Source organism: Rhincodon typus, chromosome 4 (genome assembly GCF_021869965.1).
Source record: "Rhincodon typus isolate 14 chromosome 4, sRhiTyp1.1, whole genome shotgun sequence".
NCBI classification, from domain to species: Eukaryota; Metazoa; Chordata; class Chondrichthyes; order Orectolobiformes; family Rhincodontidae; genus Rhincodon; species Rhincodon typus.
Window position 1 is genome coordinate 85519146 of NC_063335.1, and position 18273 is coordinate 85537418.

General features: G+C 37.3%; 1 protein-coding gene across 4 annotated transcripts in view; it reads right to left on the bottom strand.

Annotated features, from left to right (window-relative positions):
- virma (vir like m6A methyltransferase associated) overlaps nucleotides 1-18273 on the bottom strand; it is a 145069-nt gene that overhangs the window by 53048 nt on the left and 73748 nt on the right. For all 4 annotated transcript variants that reach the window (XM_048595449.1, XM_048595447.1, XM_048595450.1 and 1 more), the window contains exons 8-11: nucleotides 15974-17120; nucleotides 9237-9728; nucleotides 6367-6521; nucleotides 1706-1788 (exon numbers count right to left, since the gene is read on the bottom strand). In XM_048595449.1, coding sequence (XP_048451406.1) covers nucleotides 1706-1788; nucleotides 6367-6521; nucleotides 9237-9728; nucleotides 15974-17120 — 1877 coding nt within the window. The remainder of the gene's footprint in view (nucleotides 1-1705; nucleotides 1789-6366; nucleotides 6522-9236; nucleotides 9729-15973; nucleotides 17121-18273) is intronic.

The window sequence follows — 18273 nt, forward strand, 5'->3', positions numbered from 1 at the left end:
GCCTAGACCCTTTCTGATGAAGGGTCTAGGCCCGAAACGTCAGCCTTTCTGCTCCTATGATGCTGCTTGGCCTGCTGTGTTCATCCAGCTCTGCACCTTGTTGTCTTGGATTCTCTAGCATCTGCAGTTCCTACTATCTCCACTTCTGATATGCTCTCCTTTTCACAACTAAGGACTACGTAAACCACATTATGGTGGAGTTCTGAACTATTTGCAACCCATTTCCAAAACTACTACTTTTAACTGCTCCTCTCCCTGGAGAGCACCTAGGATTTCCATTGACCTCACTGCCCACCACTTTCAGCATGATGCCATCACCAAACACATTCATCCCACCTTCCTCCACGTAGGCATCCATCTGCGACATCTTGGCTCACCTCTCAATCACCCCTAATAGCTCATCCACTTCCCATGTAATTGCACGAGATGTAACCCATCCTTCTTTGTTTATTTAAGTGTCTGCATCCTGATGGGACTTCATCCCAAGGTCTTAAAAGTGGCTAGTGAGATAGTCAATGCATTGGTTTTAATTTTCCAAAACTTCTTCAGTTTAGGTAAAGTCCCATAAGATTGGAAGACAGCAAACATAACTCTGTTATTCACAAAGGGAGGGAGGCAGGAAGTTGATAACTACCAACTAATTTGCTTAACATCAGACAAAAGGGTAAGTATTAGAAGCTATCAGGAAGAAAGTTATTCTAGGGTATTTAGATAAGTTCACGTCAATCAGGCAGAGTCACCATGTTTTTTTTGAAAGGGAATTCACATTTAACCAATCTATTGGAGATTTTTAAGTAGGTAATGTGCTGTGGATAAAGGAGCAAAGGTGGATGCACCGTACTTAGATTTTCAGAAGGCATTCAATAATAGTGTCACAAAGGAGTTGGCAGAAAATAAAAGGTCATGGTGACATATTAACATGAATAGAAGATTGACTGGCTAACAGAAAAGTAGACATAAATGCATCTTTTTCAGGTGGGCAAGATGTAATAAGTGATGTGCCAGAGGACCTCAACTGTTTGCAATTTATATACACACCTGGATGAAGAGATAGAAGATATGATTGCCAAATCTGCTGATAATGTAAAATTAGGTTGGAAGATAAGCTGTGAAGATAATTTATGGAGGCTAGAAACAGTTACAGAAAGGTCATGGAAGTGTGCAAAGATCTAATAAATGAAGTATAATGGGGGAAAATATAAAATTATCGATTTTAGCAGGAAGACTGAAAAAGAACCGAATTATCTAAATTCAAACAGAGCTCCAGGATGCAGAGAAATCTGGGCATCATAGCACAAGTCGCAAATGCTTGAGGGGCTGAATAAACTACTCCTGCTCCTTGTTCATATGAAACATTACTTCTGCTTCTCTATCCACAGATGCTACCAGGCCAGCCAAGTATTTTTAGCACTTTCTCATTTTGTAAGTTCTGAACTAAACTGGTTTACCCAAAATTTCTCTGAATCTGCCAGCAATTCAGTGATAAACCGGAATAAAAACGAAACATCAGACCATAACCCACAAATGTCGAGTCTTAACTCATAAGTAGTCCAGTTAGCTCTTACTCAATTAAAGAAAATTAACTGACTTATGAGTCATCAGGAACAAAATGGAAATATCGTCAGAATGCCACAAATCTCAAAAGTAGAACTTGACCTACTTTTGATGAACACAAAACATTTAAGATGCCTAATAATTCACTCACCTGTTTGATATATTCAAGAAGACTAGGAATACAATTAATTTCAAACTTGAGGTTCTTTAGTGGCTCCAACCATTTACCCAATTCTAAAATCAACAATAAAACAGAATGGATGAACACCAAAATTCATGACACATATTCAGTGAACAGGCACCTAATTGGGGATATCAGCAAAACAAGTTAATTTTGACAGCTATCATTTGGTCATAATATTTCTCAAAACATTAAAATATTTCAAGTTTTGATACACAGTTGCAATATAAACAACTGTTTTAAATAAAAACAAACCAATAATTATCTCTGATATAACCAGTCTAATAGAATTTAATTCATGCCCATGCTTTTTATTTAAAAGCCTTCTGTATGTTATAAAATTGTTGAAAACAAAATTATATTTCTTACAAGAATAGAATGAAGTTTTAACTGAACTGTGAAACAAAATGAGGCATACAAAAATATAGTTTGCAAAACAAATTTAGTACTGAAGAGGCAGGAGATTGCAAAGAAAAGTTTGGATTAACGCTTCAACAAATTTCGCTTAAAAAAAACTTATTCCCAATAAAATTAAAATTAACAAATGTAAAACAATTGTTCAGTGTGAACTACTAAAATTAAAAATGAAATTTTTAAGTTAAGTGCAGGTCTCCTGTTCAGGTAATGGGCTCTCACTGCAGTTTTTAAAGAAAATAAGTCCAGTGACTTGGAAATTTATAGTAATTATTTTACTTGTGCCTTATGGATTTATACATTAGCAAGAAATAATGAACTACTAAATCTGGTCATTCCCAAAATATTTTAAGGTTAATGTGTCAGGGTACAATTTAGCTGAACATGCTGTTTAGCTTTTGCAAAACATGCAGCATGAATGATTTTGCATCAGTGGTCTACTTGAGATCACTACACTGTGAAACAAGATGGCCAAAAAAGTCTTAAGATAGAAATGGGATAATAGGCCAGGATGGTAAAAAGGGTGGCACCAGAAATTTTTTTGGAAGTGTTTCATTTCTGGGCTGTTGTTCACAATTACTTTGCCATGTCATTACTCATCAGCTATTCATGTGCATTAAAACTGACTTATAAATATCTTAACTGTGGACAGAGTTTGGATTAACATATCAAAGAAGACTACATTTCAAAAATGGGCTAATTGTATTTATTTCTCCATATTTCTATGTTTTCATTTGTTCATTCATGGGACATGGGCTTCACTGGCTAGACTAGCATTTAATGTCCATTCCTAATTGCCCAGAAGGCAGTTACGAGTCAGTCTGGAGTCACATGTAAGTCTGACCAAGAAAGGATGGCAGATTTCCTTCCCTGAAGAATATTAGTGAACCAGATGAGCTTTGACAACAATCAGCCATTGGTTCCACGGTCACCATTAGGCTAGCTTTTTTTAAAATTCTATTGAATTCAACTTTCACCATCTGCCATAGTGGGATTTAAATCCATAACCTCAGAACATACGCCTGGAGTTTAGGATTACTAGACCAATGCCATTCTATCATCGCTACCTCACCTAACACTGCACATGTCTGACATCAGACAATACAGTAAAAGGGCTATGAGGAAAAATGGTCGTTTTGTTACAATTTTCTTACGATACTAACATTTTTGACAAGTAACAGACAGCCTAGATAATTATTATTAACTGCAAGGGGCAACCCGGTTTAAACACACATCTCATGCTTTCAAATAAAATTATTCATTGTGACAAGGGGTCACTAATAATTTCATCCCCAAATACAACATCAGTTAACTCATCAAACAACATGGATCAAAACTAGGAATTTCATTTAGTGGGATGGTTTTGAGCACTCTCTTTCACCCTGTTTGAAATGACCTTTGAACATTTCTCCAGCCACATTACTGGTTTACTGCTTTTCTTGTTCATTGATCTACTGATTTCTTTTTGTTTTGCTTTGTTCTTTTTGAAGGTCTAGAACCCAATAACAGGTTGGAGACAAACTTCAGTATATGCTCCACCCTTTTTATTCAGAAAATGTTATACAATAAGTTTATTAAATGCAAGATTCATGGGAGGGGAACACTAAGTGGTCAGCGATGTGGGCGTTCTGGCATCTAGGAGCACAGTGGGAGGGGATTGTAGAATCCAAGATTACTGAGAATTACACACGAGAACTATAGTGGTATTTGGCAGTACTGGTGGTGTGGTTAGAATATGAAAACACTGATTAGGTAGTGGAATGTGTGAACATTGAGAAAGAGCATTTCCAAGTCTGGAAGGGCTGACAAAGGGTTCAAAAAACACTGATGGTAATGTACAAGAGATATAGGGGTAATAGAAACTGGATGGTGTGACAGATAGTATAGCAGTGGGGAACAATACTGATACTGAAATTTTGATGGTATAATTACTGAACCAATCAATGAACCATTCACAATTTTCCTAGATAAGACTTTAGACATTTGGGTAAAACGTTAATATCTTTGCTTACTGTATCCTTTCAACGCATGAACAATTGGCTTCACAAGCATACAGTGTTTCCAAATCTTTTATTTTATTGAAAAATAGTGAACAGCTTTTAAGTTATACCTGCATAAAATATAACCAATATCCTTTTCCCCCAAATGTACAACACTGATAAACATATTTCAAAACACAGCATGCATAATTTATGAAGATATTTCATCTGGTGAATAAGGAAATCGCTGAGGAGTTAAACAGATGTTTTGCATCAGTCTTTATGTTGGAAGATACTTTAAACATACTATTCATACTAAAGATTACAGGGAAGAATTAAGTACCATCGCCAGAGAAGCAGTATTAAACAAACTAATGGGCCTAAAGGCAGATAAGTACACCAGTCCTGATGGCAGGCATCCAAGGATTCTAAAAGAATAGCTACAGAGATATTAGGTACATTGGTTGTAATTTTCCAAAAATTCTTGGATTCTGGAGAAGTATCTATTTTTGGAAAAATGTTGGAATCAATTATTCAGGAATAACAGCAGCACATTTGGAAAATCCTAACCTAATCAAGCAGAGTCAGCATGGCTTCATAAAGGGGGAACTGTGTCTGACTAATTTATTCACGTTTTTGAGGATAGAGGAAAACCAGACAATGTATTATATTTGGACTGCCAAAAGGCATTCAATAAGGTACCTTACATAAGACCACGTGTTGTAGGAGGTACTATATTGGTATGGATAGAGAACTAACTAATAGGCAGGAAACAGCGAGTAGAATAAGAGGTTCTTTTTCAGGCTGGCAAACTGTAACCAGTGGTGTTCGACAGAGATCAGCGCTGGGATTCCAACTGTTACAATGTATATTAATGACTTGCAGGAAGTGAATCTACTGCAGCCAAATTTGTATTTGACACAACAATAGGTGTAAAGGCAAGTTGAGAGAGGGATTCAAACAGTTTACAGAGAGATATTGATAGGTTAAGAATCTCGGCAAGAAGTTCACAAATAGAGTATAATGTGGGGAAAGTGAGAAGTTCCTCATTTGGAAGGGAAAATAAAAGAACAGCGTATTACTCAACAGGAGGAAATTTTCAGGGAACTGCAACACAAAAGGGACTTGGGGGGGGTACTTGTGCAGGAAACAAAGAAAACTAGCACACAGGTGCAGCAGCTAATCAGGAAGGCTAATGGAACATTGACCCTTATTTCAAGGGGGTTATAAGAGTAAGGAGGTCTTACTGCAACTGCACAAGGGGCTGGTGAGATGACACCTGGAGTACACTGAGCAATTTTGGTCCCCTTATTTAAGGATAGACATCATTCAGGGAAGATTTACTAGGATGATGCCCGTTGTGAAGGGATTATCTTATCAGCAAAGGCTAAACAGGTTGGGATTCTACGTATGAGAGTTTAAAAGAATGAGAGGTGATCTCATTGAAACAGTTAAGATTGATAGTTGAAACAGTTGATAGAGTAAATGCTGAGAGGATGTGTCCCCTCATGGCAGAATCTACAATGTGAGGGTATAATCTCAGTTCAATGGGGCACCAAATTTAAGACTGAGATGTGGAGAAATTGTCATGATCCTATTGAATGGCGCAACAGGCTCGGGGGTCAAACAGCTACTCCTGCTCCTATTTCTCATGGTCTTATCTATTCATTTAAAGGACATAGTCTCAAAAATCTTTGCTTATTTTCTGAATCGCTTGTTTTTCCTCACGAAGAAAAGTCACAGAACCTGCTCCAAGGCCCTTATGAATGTTAACCATCAGAATAGCAAATAGGTTTCATTCCATTTAATGAGATCCATTTGTTACCTTACTGATGGGTATGTCTTGACTTCACAATGCATGTATAACATAATAAGTCCAAATACAAGTCTATTCTCAGTTGAAGGATCAAGAATAAGGAGGCACACATTTAAAGTGAAAGGCAATTTTAGAGGGGTTTTCAGGAAAAGTGTTTTCACCAGAGGGTGATGATGTTCTGGTGGCATAGTTCAGGTGGGTAACTTCATAATTTTTAAGAAATACTTGGGTGAACACTTAGGTGTCAAACATTCAAGGCTATGGGCCCAGTGCAGGAATGTGGGACTGGTGTAGGTAGCAGAGTATTTTGACTGTACAGACTTGATGGGCTGAAGGACCTCTTCTACACTGTATGATTCTACGATCTGATCATTGTGATTCACACAGATACATTAAGAGAAAAATAATTAAAACCACTTCACCTTGTAGTTTGGGATTGGTATCATCAGCCTTACAGAGTCTCAGTAATCCAGCAGAATGCTGTTCCAACATTTGTGCATCATGAGTTGATTGCACTGTAAGCAAAATAAGCATGCAGGCATAATTGCATGCAACAGATTTTCTGGACTTTGTGTCCCTGAAATTTAAAAAAAAATCAAGATGCACCACTTTGCATACCAAACAAATCATGTACAATTTGCAAACATTTTCATTTCAGATTATTTCCATTTGGTCCCTTTTTGATTATTCCAATCTGCCATTCAAACTAAGGGATTGATGGGAGCAGGGGTTGGTAGCAGAGAGAACAAGCTGCATCCTAAACCATTGTAAAAACTATACAGGATTTTTCAAAATATCTAAAATACTGCCTCAAAAAATTTGCAAAATCAATGTTCATGTCATGATATTTACATACGGCTTTTAATTTTAACATACAGACAATTGTGCTGCTGATATTATACTGCCACTCCTCATTTGATTTGTGATTAGTAAAAGCATTATGTTGTGGCATTAAAAACCATGGGTAAACTTTGGTAAAGTCCTACTAATCCCCAAAATATTGCATGAAATAAATGGATTCAAAGACTATGCAAAAGACCAAACAGTTTTACCATTAGACATCAACCACTGATGGAGTCCTTGCATTAGAAATGTACATGTTGTAAATTCTACATCAAACATTTCTGTCACGCTCTTCGTGTGCAAGAAGATATCTCAGAGTTTTGCATTAAAGGATGCAAAACAAAAAAAAAGTTTGTCAAGCAGGAGCGAAAAACAAGCGAGAAGATACACCTGGGGGAGTTGGCAAATTGGAAGTTTGAGAGGACTAGAACCTTGGTGGGCCGAAGGAGAAGCAAGGCATTGATGCCTCATGGACAATGGAATCAGAATATATCATTACTAGGGAGGTGCTCTTGAGTTAGTAGCATTGAACGAGGATACTGTTTGTCAATGGTCACAAAGAGACCACAGAGGATAACTAGAGGCAGAAAGTCATTACAAGAGTCATATGGATGTTAATTCTGATTCTGACTATGTTAAGGATATATGCAAACATTTTGGAAGGAGTTACATTTTGTTAACATTAACATTTTGTAGGAAGAGAATGAAAGGAAGTGTTGATAATAACTGATAGCAATTAAAGTGAATTACTTGAATAAACATGGGCTTCTTGGATGAGTGAGGAAATAGCAATCATGAGAGAGATAGTAAATAGCATTAGGAAAGTATCAAAGTTATGAAGCAAAGCAAATACACAATATATAAAATAGAACAGATGGACTCTCTGCTACAGTACTTTCAAGTTTAAACTGTCGAGTGGCGTGCAAAATTATACAGGCCCTATTCTGATTTGTTTTACATGCAGAGTAAAATAACATGCACCTTATTTCTGTATAGGATACTTGATTAAGGACATATCAGTCTTAAAACAGGATTTATTTTTTAAAAAACTATAACACTTCCAAAGATAGTTTTAAAATGGTTTCAATTTCACACTCTATTAAAAATACAAATTTTTGTCTGCAAATCATGCAAACATATTTAATAATTTCCATTAAAAATTAACATGTTTTACACAAACTTCAAATACTTAAAACTACTTAGTAAACATCCCCTTGTCCTTCCCTACCATCCCACCAGCATCCACATCCAGAAGATCATCAGCTGCCATTTCCACCACCACCAATGAGATGCCACCACCAGACATATACTCCTCTCCTCTCCCTTGTCCGCCTTCCACAAGGACCATTCCCTCCAGGACACCCTGGTCCACTCTTCCTTCACGCCCAACACCACCCAACAGCCCACGACACCTTTCCTGGAAACCGACAAAGGTGTAACACCTGCCCATTTACCTTCTACCTCCCCAGTATCCAAGGGCCAAACATACCTTCCAAGTGAACGAGCACTTCACCTGCAGTTCATACAATCTAGTCCCTCTGCATTTGCTGTTCACAATGTGGTCTCCTCTATATTGGAGGAACGAAGCATGGTATGGGTGACTGATTCACAGAATATCTACATTCTGCCCACAAAAAAAAGACAGTTGCCTGCCACTTTAACACACCACCCTGGCTAATATCTCTGACACAGGCTTGCTGCAGCAAAGCTCAACGCAAGCTGGAAGAACAACACCTTCTTTTCCGCTTAGGGACCCTGCGGCCCTCCGGACTCAAAATCGAGTTCAATAACTTAGGGCCTGAACTCTCCCACGTCCTAGATCCCAACCCCACACACCGGGCCTTGTTATCACATAGTTAGCCATTACACACTACTTCTTGTTAGCCACTAACAGTCCCCATTAACACCTATTCACCCTCCTAGCCGGATCATTATCTGCTCCTTTGTCCAGCTGTTCTTCTCTCTCTTTGGGCTCTATCCCCACCTAGCATTTACTTCTTACCCCTCCCCCTACATTTTCCTACCTACCATCAATTCTAAGGAAGGGTCATCTGACCCAAAACGTTAACTCTGATTGTCCTCACAGATGCTGCCAGACCTGCTGAGCTTTTCAGGCAATCTCTGTTTTTGTTTCTGATATGCAGCATTTGCAGTTCTTTTGTTTATTTTTAGTAAACATCCTCCTCTCCCTCATTCCAGTCCAATATATTTGTAAATTATAATGATGTTTGAGCTCACGTGCAAATGGCACTGTTTAGGCAAATTCTCTGGACTAAAAGAAGCAACAAGGTAAACAGTTGTATAATTTTTTTTTACCAAATAAGAATATTTGAACTTGGTTAACAAAGAACACTTTCAAAAACATGCAAGAGTCACATAGCAGTCTTCACTGCTTTTATTTGTGCTAAACTAGCTTGCATAAATGATCTGTTAAAATAAGATAACTTACCCCAAGAGCTCTTTGGAATAGTATTCCATAAGAGTAATGAGACTAGAAAGATTTTTATCCAGCTGGAGCACATGGGACACAGCATTTCGCCCGATTGGATTGAATGTAATCAGATAGAGGCTATGAAGAGTTCCTAATACATCTGCACGATCTGTTTCCTCAACTGCTAAACCTCGATTTAAGTAGTCAAAAAGTTCAGAAACATACTGCAATGCCTGTAATGAATACAAAAGCCATATAGCCAATGCATCATCATTGCTATTCTCAGATTGGATACCCTCCTCCTGATCTTGATCTGAAGTCTGAGACAAGGCTCGTATCAGTAGATTCGTTGCTTCATACTCTGTACTGAGGAATAAAAGACCAGTTTGTATCTGAATGAGGAACTTAATCAGGTCTTTAATAGACTGTAACACACTAGGATGACCATTGGTTGCAGGAATAGACAGGAGCAGAGTGAGTGATTCCAGAAAATGGCAGCTGTTAAGATACCTGCAAAAAACAAAACAAATAGTCATGTTATTCCAAACTCATGAATATTGAAATCAATGTTACCCCTCAAGTCATCTAGTTATCTATACTTAACAGAAAGTTGACTATATAGTGGATGAGCACATTGATCCAAACAATTATTCCATCAATTGGCCTTTTTTATATTTGCTTAATACTTTTGGAAATTTTCTTAAATTTAGGCTGGATCGAGTTAGAAATTCTTTAGTTTCATGCATCCAAATAATGAAATTGAACCATTTTTTATCAAACCTTCATTCAATATACGCAGGCAACCTAAACTACGCACACACAGAATGCATTTTAACTTTTTAGCTATTTAATATATTTACTCTGCCAGGGGATGCAATAGTGCATTGTGCTATATAATAAACAAACTAGCCGTAAACTAGGTGTCAACAAGTGCAGCCTTCATGTTAATTATAAAGCTACATGACAACAGTCATTCTTCTGTGGCAAAGCTTGCAACGACAGAGGACAGAGTGGATGAGTTAGTTCTGGAGTTAGAGAGGAGTTCATGCTGAGAAACCAAAAGAAAAAGTTAAAAATGAAACTGAATTCTACCAAACTAAATTCAGGCATTATATGGAAATAGAAGAATAAGGACGTCAAGTTATTTTTCCCAGATTACTACAAATACTTGACATGATGTGGCAGCACAACAATCACTCGTGTAAAATTGATGGCTGGCTTAAGCCATGTTAAACAGTACTAACTTAGGAACAGGTAGAGTAGCCACAACAGAAGATGGAATTAAAACTATTTAAACTACTAATAAAGGAGGAAGGGAAATATACTACTGTAAGAACCAAAAATTGGATGTTGATCAAAAAGGATAACAAGATTAAAAAATAATAACCTTAGGCATGGTAAACTAAGAGGAAAATCAAAAAAAGCTAGGAGAAAAGGAACAAGCATGATTAAATCCTTCAGCTGAAATACCATAAGTATTCAGAACACATACTAGAATGAGAAAGTTTTGGCAGTGGAGGAAAATTATGATATGATTACTGTGAAACTGTGGCTCAGTCCAGGATTTATTATACATTTATTAATGAACAATAGAGGTGATAGTAGTCAAGCAAAGATTGTCTAATGCACTAATTTGGAAATTAAGCAAATTGAAATGCTATCTTGGTGAAAAGTAAATGTACAAGTCAGTCAAGATGCATAAAATGATTAATTGGAGGGCAGGTCAAACAAGTTGGCTACAAAGCATCAGGACAAGGGAACAGAAATAGAATTTAATACATGGAGTGAAGAGCGTGCATACCGGAAATAACATAGCTGTGGAGTTACGTCATTTAACTTGATATGAACAAAGAATATTTTTATACACATCAGGCAACAAAGTCAGAAACAGTAAATATGACAAAAAAACTACTTTTAAACCCACTGCATTAGAAATTCCACTGAGGTGATAATACAACTAGATCAGATTCTCGAAACTAGTTAGAAGTCAACAATAATGAGATAGCAGTGAATTCAATGGGAACAAGTGATAACAATATCATAAAAACTAAGACCATCTAAGACTATCAACACACTAAGGACGCAGACCGGAAGTATGACAGCTCATTGAAATTGTATTCCATTCAGTGATAATTAAGTGGAAAGTATTGTTGAAGCAACTATCAAAGTTAAATGATAATTTCACAGAAAATAATACCGACAAGAAAGCTAAGTATCAATTAAAAATTAGTACCAAAATATAGAAACAAACTGACTCAAAATGGAAATGTAGTACAAAGAAAAATAATTTCATGTGAAGTATATATATGAAAGGAAAGGAAGCAATTTGTAAGCCATACAGGATAAAAATTGGGGATACTCAGGATTCTAAAGGTAGCGCTGATGACAACCATATGAAATGTTGATTTTATACAAGAACAGAGAAAATCCTGCATTGTTACATAGGACTAGAATTAGGCTACATGGCCCCGCAAATCTACTTTGCCTTGCAATAAATAACAAAATTCCATTTGCATTCCAAATCACTTGCTATACTTTCTGTGATTCATGTACCAGGACACCCAGATCCCTCTCTACCACTGCATTCTGCAATATCTCTCCACTGAATTGCACACTTTTATTTATTCTTCCTGCCAGAATGAACAAGTTCACATTTGTGTTCCTATACACCATCTGTCAAATTATGCCCACTTACTTGTCTATATTCCTTGCAGACTCTCCATTAACTGTCAGCAAATTCAGCTACCATACATTCAGTCTCCTCATCTTAATTATTAAAATAGATTGTAAATGATGTAGGACAAAGCACAGATCCCGAAACCAATTACAGCTTGCCAATCTGAAAAAGACCCATTATCCCTCCTCTTTGGTTCCTGCAATCCTTTGTCCAGGCTAATATGTTACCCTTACACCACATTTTCTTATCTTATACATTAATATTTGATGAGGCACCTTATCATTGACTTTTTGAAATCCATGTACACTACATCTACCAAGTTCACTCTAGACAGATTAATTCAACAATATTTCCCTTTCAGAAAGTCATTTTGATTTTCCCTGATCACATTGTGTTTTTCTAGTATCCTGCTCTCACCTCTAAACTGAAGGGTTCTAGTGTTTTCCTTATAGATCATATAATAGAATCATAGAATCTCTACAGCATGGAAACAGGCCCTGCGGCCCAACAAGTCCACACCAACCCTCACAGCATCCCACCCAGACCTATCCCCCTATAACCCACCTAATCTACACATCCCTGAACACTACAGACAATTTCCCATGGCCAATCAACCTAACCTGCACATCTTTGGACTGTGGAAGGAAACCAGAGCACTCGGAGGAAACCCACGCAGACATGGGGAGAATGTGCAAACTCCACACAGACTGTCGCCCGAGGGTGGAATCGAACCTGGGTCCCTGGCGCTGTGAGGCAGCAGTGCTAACCTCTGAGCCACCATGCCATCCAAATGAGAGAGATTAGATTAACTGGCCTATAGTTTCCTGCTTACTGTCTTCCTCCTTTCTTGAACAGATTCATTACATTTGTTATTTTCCAATCCACAAGGACCCTTCCAGGATCTAAGAAATTTTGGAAGATTCTAACCAATGTCATCTGGTTCTGGTTATAGCCTTTAGATTCAATACTTTTCTCTACTGATGATGATTACTTTCAGCTTCTCCATGCCCAACATCTCCTGATTTTCAATTACCTTTGGAAAGTTTACCAAGTCTTCTACAGTGCAAACAGAAACAAAACATTTGTCCAAAAAAGCTCCAGTTTTTTTTCCCTATTATCAATTCCCCTGACTCTCTCTTCAGAAGATTAACAATAGTAAAAGTAGCTCTATTCCTGTCCAAATACTTGTACTCTTCCTACGGCCTCTGTTTTAATATTACCAATTAATAATTAAGATCACCAAGGAGATCCTTTCCCATTAATAATTTCCCAATCTCTCACTATTTCAGAAATGTTTTGCATTTCTGTTTACCCTACTTATCCTGGATAATTTCATATTTTTCATATTATATTCCATCGACTTTGTTCTTGCTCACTCACTTAGCTTTTCCAAAACTCCTTGATGCCTTTTTGAATCTTCCTCAATCAATATTCTCACCCAGTTTTCTTATCAGCACATATGGAATACTTCACTTGGTTCCCACATCTAAATCATTGAAACAAATCGTGAATAGCAGAGCCCCAATCATTGATCCTTGTAAAACCTCAGTAATCACAGCCTGCCAAATTGAGAATGACCCATTTATTGCTAGCTTTGCTTAGGGCCTCTTGGCCACTTATCAATCCATCTCAGTATATTATCCAAAAACATACGTGCTTTAATTTTCTTTCAATTAACCTCTTGTGTGGGACGTTACGGGAAGCCTTCTGAATATCCCTTGCTACTTGCATCCTCAAAAAACTTGAAAAGGTTTCACAAACATGACTTCCCTTAAATTCAGATCGATTCTACCCATTCCTGTCATTATTTTCTAAGTGTTACGATGAAAAGTGTATACATTTTAATGCTAAAATATTGTCAAATGGTTTGGTTTAGTTCTGCGAAAGACCCGAAAGCCATTGGTTTACTTTTGGCTTCAGAACATAAGATTCAAGGTGTCAGCTCAGAAGAACCGAGTGATCAGTTCAGAAGGAAGAACAGTTTCCTGTACAGAAGAATCGTGTTTTTAGTTCAAGTGATCCATCCATGATTGACGAAGTGTATTAGTGCATAAGTGCGGGGTTTCCAAACCAGGAGAGTTTAAATAGAAATCTTCACGCTGTTAGAAGTTAAACATAGAAACGTAGGAAATAGAAGTAGCAGTTGGCTGTTTGCCTCTTCAAGCCTGCTCTGCCATTCAATATGATCATGGTTGTTACACTAAAGAGAAAAAAAGCCCTATATTTAATCCGTTAAAGATCTTACTACAGACAGCAAACAAAGCTTCAGTCTCTTTCCCCTACATTATCCTTTTACAGATGCTTAATTCCATAAAGTTTCACTCCTATATCAACTCTTTTTGATTTTACTTAACTGATTGCTCTGAATATCATGGTTGATCTTCCAACTTGGTATCTTGTTCCCACTTTCTCCCCATACCTTTAGCCCCAAGAACTATATCTAACTCCTTCTTGAAAACATTCAACATTTTAGCCTTCACCACTTTCTGTGGCATAGAATTCCACAGGCTCACCAATCTCTGAGTGAAGAAATTTTTCCTCATCTCAGTCCCAAATGGCCTATCCTGTATCCTGAAACTGTGACCCCCTGACTCTGATTCCCCATTTGTCAGGAACATCCTTCTTGCATTTACCCTGTCTAATCTTGTTAGAATCTCATAGAAACCTATAAATTTTTATGAGATGAAAATGGTTAGGTCATCAGAAGTGTGAAACGTTCAAACCAGTGAAAACCAATAGAAAAATTGTCCAAGGAAAAGATATTGAGAGCAATCAGTTAAGTAAAATCAAAAAGAGTTGATATAGGAGTGAAACGTTATGGAATTAAGCATCTGTAAAAGGATAATGTTGGGGAAAGAGACTGAAGCTTTGTTTGCTGTCTGTAATAAGATCTTTAAACGATTAAATATAGGGCTTTTTTTCTCTTTTGTGTAACAAACTTATGTCCTGTGTTAAAGAATATCTGTGGCATTGTGTGAATATGTTTCAGTGACTAGTCAATTCACCAACTGCAAAATTTAACCATATGGCCCACCAAAATAGGTGTCATTCTGGCATCAGACTTCTCAAGTACTCCCATCAGCTGGATCATAACAGTGTCACACACACAGTGATCACATTCTTTATAACAGATTCCAGCAGTTTTCTATGACTGATGTCAGGTTAATGAATCTATTGTTCTCTGTTTTGTCTCTCCCTTTCTTAAAGTATGATGTTAAATTTACTACCTTCCAATTTGCAGATAGCATTCTAGAATATTTAAAATATTAGGAGGTGACCTCCATTTGGCCATTTCTGTACACCAATCTTTTAATCAGCTCGGAGCACTCAATCCAAATTGAGTGCAAGGGATATGCATATGACTGAAATTGCTGGTTATATTTGCACAACATAGATATAAAATAAATACCGAAACTTAGTAGAAATTTTGTGTGCCATAAAGAAAACTTCTGGCAGCCAATCTCAAAAGAATAAAATAATGTAATAATGCAGTCTTAACAATGGAAATTCCAATATTCCAATTCTCTAGATATGGAAACAGTGCAAAAATGCAGTTTATGACTTCTGTATAATTAAACATTCCTCCTTAGAAAATGTTTTATTAATGTGCTAAATAATTGGCAAAAAAACAATAAAAATACTTGCATACGCAAGATGCCTCAAAGTGGTTCACACAATGCAACTACAAAGCACCATCTTCAACAGACCTGACAAACCAAAACTTCTACCACCTAGGTAGACAAAGGCAGTAAACACATGGGAACATCACCACCTGATAGTTCCTCTTCAAGTCACACATTACCCTTACTCGAAAATAATTACTCCTTCATTCCTTTTGTACCAAAATCCTGGAACGCACCCCGCCCACTACTGAGTAGGACTCAGAAAGTATCTACACCACGCAGGTTGCAACGCTCCAGTGCAGCAGCTACCTTGTCAAGGGCATTCAAGCATTGTCAATAAAAGTTGGCTTTGGTATCCCGTGAATGACTAAATAATACAGTTGTATTAAGAGCAAAGAAGTACCTTCTTAAATATATGTATGTAATCTGTCTATTGAGAGAAAACAAGAAAATACCTTAACAGAGCAGGTACAGGATCATCCCTTTCTGGAGGGCCAGTGATGCGAGCTGCTGTTGGAAATGACTTAACAGGTGGCTGGGTCATTGAATAAGGTGCAGTCTCCAACAAATGCAAAAGTTCATCGAGAATGCTAACAATTTTTTCTACTTCCACTTCACTTATATTAGAAGCTTCTAACAAATGGTCCAAATCCATTGGAGTCTCAAGATCTACTTCTTCGTTACTTTTATTTCCTTTCTCTTGCCCAATATTAACATCTTGGTCTACTTCACTTATGTTTGAAGGGACAGGAGTACTTTCTGCAAGATGAGAAGCTATCCTTTCCAAATCTGACAAAACCTCATAAAAATGGCATTTCTGTACTATAGCACTGCCTGCTGTCACAACTCTCACAGTTTGGTCCGTCAGTATAAGTTCCACTAACCTCTGATACCCACTTTTTTGTTCTTCTGTCTTACTGTTCAAGAATTTTTCCATTCCCTCCGTGACACTAACAAAACTATCCAAAGCCTTGAGCGTATTTAGTTTTAAAGAAGATGACATATGTTCTGCAAACAACAGAACAAAGAGTTTATCAATAATACCTGCTGCTGAAAGGGCTGAAACTCCCTCAGACCCGCATTCAGCCAAAGATGAAACAAGCTTTGTCCCAGCTTTTAGCTGCCTGACATTCAGTGCTATAGGTTGTGTTACAGCTGTATGCAGGCTTAAAGCATCCATGGTCCAGTCTACTAGCTGTTTCAGATGGTCCTGATCACTTTCAAATAGCTGAACATAACTTAAACCCTTAACCAGTAAACTTGGCACCTCTTCTAAAGCCATTACCCATTTAGCACCTCGGTCATCTTTGTATAGTTCAAGCAGTTCCTTTAACTTAACGGCAGCATCTATATTTGCTGCACCTACATTGTCTAAATCAAGTTCCTTTAATCTAGCAACTTCATTTTCATATTTAGTCCTATAGGGAGGATTAAAGTATAAAAGAGGTCCTATGTCTCTGTCATAAGGATCATATGCCATAGTCGGCACGGATGCCAGATCTTCAGCGGTATAATCAATGTCAAAGCTTAATTTATAATTTTCACGTTCCAAATCTGCAATTCCATCTTCATCACTGGAGATTTGTTCATAGCCATCATCTTCTACAAAATAAAAATAATGACAGTTATATATCTTCACTGTTGGACTTCAATAATTTTAACATCATTAATACAATGAAATCAAAGTCATGCATTTGATCTAGCACTAAGCTAGTGCACAAATAATCCAAAGAACATGAACTCATATACCACTATAGCGGTTTGAAAATTTCAAATTCAGTTTAAAATCTGGTGTCACTAAAAGTGATCATGAAGCTGTCAGATAAAAATCAAACTGACTCACTCAGGTACTTTAAGAAGAAACTCTCATCCTTAATCACTCTGACCTATATGCGATTCTAATCTCACAAAGCAGTTGACGTTTTTGGGAAATAATGCTAGTCTCACCAGCAACACGTATATCACAAGATATTTCTTTAAAAAAAAAAAATCACTTCTTTTGTTTTCAGTTCAGTTAAACACACAACTGTAACATACTGAAGAGATGAGAATTGTTAAATAATCCTAGTTTTACTCAATAACAATTGCTCAAAAAGGACCCTAGATTACCCGAAGGACAAATAAAATGGAAGAAATTGTAGTGATTTAACAACAAAATACGATAATTCAGGTCAGTGAGCACATAGAGCACAAAGGATCAGAAGTACAGCACTCCCCAACTTGCTCCAAATGCAATGTAGCACACTTAAGGAAATGATTCTACCACAGGATTCTGAGCTAAATTATTGATTATGTTGTTAAAGGTGATAGGCATTGTTGGATTAGGGGCTGGGATCACGTACAGGGATGTGTCTCAGTCTGAAGCAGCAGGCAGTTGAAGTTGTTTGACCTGATTGCCTACACCTCTTTCAAGATGACGTCTATACTGCTGTGTTTTTGGTGAGGAAGCATTAGGCATGAGGTCTTATTTGGCTGATGGGCATTACAAGGGATGGAATACATTCGTCATTTCCAAATCAGCATTCTAATTTTAACTTTGTTCATTTAAACTTGAATCTCTAATTTCAGTTCCAGTGCTCCTTTACGAGGCCGTCACCCTTTAACCTAGTTTAATTTGTTTTATTTGAATTAATTTGAGTTTATTTATTTCGAAAGAACTATAAGGGCTTGTCTCTCGGGCTTAATGCTCAGCAGAGATAAAGGCAGCAAAGGCCTCGGTAAAAGTTATGGTAAATGGCTCAGTAGAATTCTCCAA